The following is a 6,723-nucleotide window of genomic DNA, read 5'->3' on the forward strand; positions in this document are numbered from 1 at the left end:
CCTTTATGCAGTAGAGTACCTACAACTTGCTAAGCATCCTGAAACCCTTCACCTGAGAACTGTTCAACAAGAAGTGAAGGTGCTCAATGGTTCGTCAGTCAGCCTTCACGTCTCCCCCATCTTCAAGCCAAGCAAGAAGTATTGGATTGAAAATGCCTTCACAGCTGAGAATCTTAGCCTCAGCACACATATCCAGTAGCACACATATCTAGTAGCACGCAAATCCAGTAGCAGCCCTCCAAAAATGCTACGCTACAAGGGACTCCCTTTGCTGCCTATCCATCAAGCGCAACCGCTACTCCTCATAGGTTCTGATATGTCTCAGCTCCTTGCTCCGACAGAGCCGCTGCGAGCAGGCCCATCTGGCGGGCCCATAGCAGTCCGTACTAACCTAGGCTGGTCCCTACAAGGTCCGTCTGTGATCTCCGTATCTTCCCATCAGCCTTCCTGTCTGCACATTACGACTGAATCCCCATATATTGAACTTCTCAAGAATGTGGACCGTCTCTGGCAGATCGATACTCTCTCTTACGCCAGCGAGAAGATTGCATCTCGTTCCAAGCAGGACCAACAAGGTCTCTCCCTTTATGTGGGAATGATGATCTTAGATCATCATGGCGCCGATCCTGGCTGCCTCGGTGCTATCGTGCGCTCTGTTTTGTTTGTGTCTGTGTATAAATTGTGTGTCCATTTTCTCTCTTACTCTCAAAGAGCTACTAAACATCTTTTCACCAAGAAAAATTCCTAGTTTGTGAACCCGTTCTCAAACAATGGCAATAAAAACTATTCTTATTCTGATTCTGAACCTTTTACAGCACACTGAACAACTAAAGGTTTTTCTGCAGTGTGTGTTCTCATGTGTCGACACAAAGAGCTGTTTTGAGGAAAGCTTTTACCACAAACTGAACTTAGTCCAGTGTGCGTTCTCATCTGTTCAGTCAAACTCCTCTTAATAGAATGGCTTTTGCCACAAACTGAACAATTAAATGTTTTTTCTCCTGTGTGTTGTTAAGTTAAAGTTAAAGTTAAAGTACCAATGATTGTCACACACACACTAGGTGTGGTGAAATTTGTCCTCTGCATTCGGGAATCATTTTTGGTGATTTAACCTCCAATTCCAACCCTTGATGCTGAGTGCCAAGCAGGGAGGTAATGGGTCCCATTTTTATAGTCTTTGGTATGATCCGGCCGGGGTTTGAACTCACAACCTACCGATCTCAGGGCGGACACTCTAACCACTAGTCATGTGTTCAGTCAAATTCCTCTTAACAGAATAGTTTCGACCACAAATCAAACAGTTAAATGTTTTTTCAGCTGTGTGTGTTTTCATGTGTTGAGTCAAGAGACTCCTTTTAGCAAAACTTTTAGCACAAACTGAGCAGCTCAAACATGTTTTACCTTTCTTCGTTGAAGAGCATTCAGAGTGTTTGTTGTCAATGTGAGTCCTCATATCACCTTCACAGTCTGTATCGCTGCTCAAAGGTTCTTCAACCTCGTCTTCAGCCTCACTATCTGATAGTGGAGCTAAGAGGTTGTCTACTTGTGGTTTCTCTTCATCATCTTCAGTCTTCACAGAGAGAATACTCAGTGGAAACTTGGTGTAATCAGCTTCCTCTCGTCCTAGAAGACACTCTCCCTCCTGAGTGATGCAGAGTTCCTCCTCTTCCTTTTTAATGCAGGGTGGTTGTGGAGTCTCCTGCTTTAAAGTGGAGCTCCCCCCTAACTGAGGGGAAACTTCTTCTGGATTACCGATCAGCTGCTGGACATCTGATACAAAGACACAAACAATACCTGTAAAAATGGCAGTAAAACTCCATGTCACAATATTACAATAGACTATTGTATCGTGACTCAAGTACCGTGATACATAGTTTATCATGAAGTCCTTTCCAATACCTCGTCTAGGGTTGGACAATTATGGCAAAACATAATAATAGTGATTATTTTGAGTGATTTTGGAATTACGATAAATAACACCATTATTTATTCATTTGAAAAAGTAAAAACAGTACCACCAAAACTCAATTTTAAATATAATCTAAAAGAACAACCAGATATACATTAGTAACAAATAAATAACATGTAAACTAACAATCATAGTAACAATAAATTAAGATGATTATAGCAATATTTTTTGGTGTTTTCCCAGCCCTTGATTAGCAGTCTATATTCTCTCTTTGCAGTGTTTGATGGACGCTACGTCACTACATGGGTCGAAAAATAGCTAAACTAAAGGAATCACTACGGGTTCAAAAAGGAGCGAGGCTAACGCCACGCTACTGAGAACTGTAGTTAAGCTACATAGCGTCGCTACTTGTTGTGCACTACTGCCCATCACTGATTCTAACTCGTAAATAAACGCTAGCAAAAGTCAGCTAACAATGCAGGTAATGGGGATGCACTCTATTTCGCCTGTAAATAAATAAATAAAAAAAATATCCAAAACCTTCCAACAATGTTTCATATACACGCTGTAAGTACATATGTACTGTAATAACAAGCACATTCATAATAACATGTACTATCTACCTATTTTCATCATTTTTTATAATTTTAGGCAAATGGCGGCGCAGTATTTTCACATACGCATCACAACGTTTGCTATTTCCTTCAACACCACCACCAACTATTACTAATAAAGGCAGACTTCATGAGGGCCATCAAAGAAGACTTTGGGACAAATTATGATCCAGAAACTTATATTTTTTAGCCTGAATATAAGGAGGATGAGCTACAAGTTTTAGAAGCTGACTGATAAGCAGATCAAGCAATTAGCACTATTGCTAAGTGCTAAACAAAAAATACAAAGTATGAACATAACTAATTTCTGTAGAAACTGCCCAAATGCTGAAACTTGACTGAAATGCTGATGGAATAGGGCTGGGCAAAATGGCCAAAAAAATTATCGCAATTATTTTTTGCATACATTCCGATCTCGATTATTTATTTATTTTATTTTTTTACATTAAAAGCGGATTGTCCCGTGCAGGATAATAGCGAGTACAGTTGCATCCCTACTATTTACTACCACAGTATCTTGTAACAGACATTTCCGCCATGTTTGATGGAGGTAATATATGCTCACAGCTGACAACTGTCATTTTGTTCATATCTATAATTGTGTTTACTAGAGGTGTAACGGTACAGGTCACCCACGCTTCGGTCCGTACCTGGTTTTAGGACCACAGTTTTGCTTATTTTCCGTACATTTTGTGAGGGTAAAGAGAACAACCTTTTTTCCTTTTTTTTTTGCTCGTCACCACAAACATTCTGCAGGAAACAAAGTATCAGTGGTGTACTGAATACTGTAGGATTTTTATTTCAAGTTAACATTTACTAAACAATATTTTCAAATAATAAATTATTGGGCAGCACGGTGGAAGAGGGGTTAGTGCGTCTGCCTCACAATACGAAGGTCCTGAGTAGTCGTGAGTTCAATCCCGGCCTCGGGATCTATATAAATGGTCCCTAGTGTGTGAATGTGAGTGTCAATGTTGTCTGTCTATCTGTGTTGGCCCCTGCGATGAGGTGGCGACTTGTCCAGGGTGTACACCGCCTTCCGCCCGATTGTAGCTGAGATAGGCTCCAGCGCCCCCGTGACCCCGAAGGGAATAAGCGGTAGAAAATGGATGGATGGATTCTTTAATTACTTGAAAACGTCAGTACTTTTTACCAGTGCTTGGAAAAAGGCCCAGATTGTGGAGTTTTATATTTAATAAAAGTACATTAAAGTGCAGTTTGAATTTGAGGTGCTGTAAAATAATGTGTACCAACACATTAAAACTAGTTTAATAATTATTTCAGGGACAAAATGTTTTTATCCACAAACTCAAAAATGATTTTAACAAAAAGTGTCTGCAGAGTTTTTAGTACATGTTGTATCAGATGATGAGAAACTTTGCAGACAAAAACAAAAAGTCTGATTGAAAAATGTTTACATGTAAAAATGCCTTTTTCTGATTAAATTAGTGGATGTGTTTAATCTCCCAGTTAGGACGAATACAGTAGTTCACTCACACACATTCTCACACACACAGGATCACGGTCAATAAAGGCGGATTCACGCAGGATTATACCAAGTATCGTTGCTTGCCTACTGTTTACTACTGCGGTAACTTCTAACAGACATTTCCGACATTTTGGATCGAGGTAAAAATGCTAACAGCTTCTTTGTTTACATTGTTCAACAAACTCGGCTAATGTCTCATCCACGCTCGTTTCAAGGCTCACGATAGGCTCTAAAGTGACGTTTTTGGAAACTTCAAGTCACTCACCTTCATCTTTCGTCTTTATCTCCGTTGGTGATTTGCTGGAAGTTGGTGGCGCTGATTCTCTTTCATGTTCTCTTTTAGCGGACGTCGCCATCTTAGCATAGCAGTAGTCGTCCATCTTCTATCACGTCTTCAATCTTCACTTCAGGTAACACGCCATCGCTCCACACTCAAAGTCCGTTTGGTGGGCTTAAGAGAAGGCGAATAGTTGAGGTATTTGATGCTATTTTTTAATCTATAAGATCGTAAATGTGAAACTTCTCCGGAAAGCCACGTACCGTCGCTTAGTCCGCCATCTTGGACTTTTTGCTTTACCACTGTTTCATTTTTTTTTTTTTTTTTTTTTTTTTTGGTCCTGCCCAGCTTCTCAGGCAAATCATATAGTAGATGTAGATGCCCATATCGGCTGTTCAGATTTACTTTACAAAAGAGAAGTGTAGGATACTTCTCTTGGTGCCTTATTTGTATCTATCATTTGGAGCAGGAGGGGATAGAAAGAGAGAAAAAAGAAGACAGAGGGGGGAATTGTGGGGACAAGAGGGCGATTAGACAGAGAGACAAAAACACAACAACAACAACAACAATAGAGCAACATCAGCAAATACGACATGTAGAAATATGATGGTAAAAGTGATAGTAAAGAAGCAGAAATAAACAATAATACAGGAATGACAATGAGCATTATTACACTACAAATGGAGCAATACAAATACCAATAGAAATAGTGCTATTGATAATGAACAATACCAGTACTTTACCTTTATTATCAACAATACAGTTGTTCAAATGCAACAATACATATACATAATGATAACTTGAGATACGAAAGAATGCAGAAAAATGGAGGGGAAGAAAGAGAAGCAACCTACATTAACCTTGTAGATTGTTATAGTAACAATAGGTTAAGCTTTGTCAGTGTGCCATGTGTTATGCAGTTTACCCTAGGGCAACAACGTTAATATATGTTTCATGAAACGTGAATATGTGCATGAGTGTATGTATGTATATGTACTTGTATATGTACAGAATGTGTATATGTGTTTGTACAGTGAATGTATATGTACATGTATGTGTATATGTATGTTGTATCAATCAATCAATCAATGTTTATTTATATAGCCCTAAATCACAAGTGTCTCAAAGGGCTGCACAAGCCACAACGACATCCTCGGTACAGAGCCCACATACGGGCAAGGAAAACTCACCCCAGTGGGACGTCAATGTGAATGACTATGAGAAACCTTGGAGAGGACCGCATATGTGGTATATGTATGTTTGTACAGTGAATGTATATGTACATGTATGTGTATATGTATGTTTGTACAGTGAGTGTATATGTAAAGTGTGTGTATATGTATGTTATATGTATGTTTGTACAGTGAATGTATATGTACATGTGCACTACCGTTCAAAAGTTTGGGGTCACATTGAAATGTCCTTATTTTTGAAGGAAAAGCACTGTACTTTTCAATGAAGATAACTTTAAACTAGTCTTAACTTTAAAGAAATACACTCTATACATTGCTAATGTGGTAAATGACTATTCTAGCTGCAAATGTCTGGTTTTTGGTGCAATATCTACATAGGTGTATAGAGGCCCATTTCCAGCAACTATCACTCCAGTGTTCTAATGGTACAATGTGTTCGCTCATTGGCTCAGAAGGCTAATTGATGATTAGAAAACCCTTGTGCAATCATGTTCACACATCTGAAAACGGTTTAGCTCGTTACAGAAGCTACAAAACTGACCTTCCTTTGAGCAGATTGAGTTTCTGGAGCATCACATTTGTGGGGTCAATTAAACGCTCAAAATGGCCAGAAAAAGAGAACTTTCATCTGAAACTCGACAGTCTATTTTTGTTCTTAGAAATGAAGGCTATTCCACAAAATTGTTTGGGTGACCCCAAACTTTTGAACGGTAGTGTATGTGTATATGTATGTTTGTATAGTGAATGTATATGTACAGTATGTGTTTATGTATGTTTGTACAGTGAATGTACGCATATGTACATGTATGTGTATGTTTGTACAGTGAATGTATATGTACATGTATGTGTATATGTATGTTTGTACAGTGAAACAACCGAGACACACATCCAGACCAGACAAGGGGGCCGCGCCGCCACCGCATCAAGTCACCAGCACAGACCCCGCACAGCGCAAGGTCGGGCCACACAGGCACGGACCCCACCCAACAGGGAGCGAGACCCGCGCGACGCCACACACAAACAAATAATTACATTTAAAAAATAATAATAATAATAATAAATTAATGAATAAAAATAATAAATGAATAAAAGCCTCACACCCTCAGCAAGGTCTCTGCCCGGGAATGGCAGGCCACCAGACCGCAGTCCCCGCTTTACCACTGTTCCATGTGTTTGCGATCGACAAAACTGCACTTTAAAAAATAAAATACCTTTTAAATAACTAGCGGCCATTTTCATCTTTC

The 6,723-nt window shown here is 39.4% G+C and overlaps 1 protein-coding gene across 1 annotated transcript; it reads right to left on the reverse strand.

Moving 5' to 3' along the window:
- Positions 1–854: 854 nt before the first annotated feature.
- On the reverse strand, positions 855–4,671 carry LOC133632113 (zinc finger protein 569-like). Its single transcript, XM_062024346.1, has 4 exons — positions 4,550–4,671; positions 4,275–4,460; positions 1,240–1,767; positions 855–874 (listed from the first exon to the last, which is right to left on the reverse strand). Exons 2-4 carry the CDS (start codon positions 4,387–4,389, stop codon positions 855–857), a joined length of 663 nt encoding a protein of 220 aa, XP_061880330.1. The 5' UTR covers positions 4,390–4,460; positions 4,550–4,671.
- Between the last annotated feature and the right edge of the window lie 2,052 nt (positions 4,672–6,723).

The sequence above is a fragment of the Entelurus aequoreus genome, linkage group LG17 (genome assembly GCF_033978785.1).
Source record: "Entelurus aequoreus isolate RoL-2023_Sb linkage group LG17, RoL_Eaeq_v1.1, whole genome shotgun sequence".
Taxonomy (NCBI): Eukaryota; Metazoa; Chordata; class Actinopteri; order Syngnathiformes; family Syngnathidae; genus Entelurus; species Entelurus aequoreus.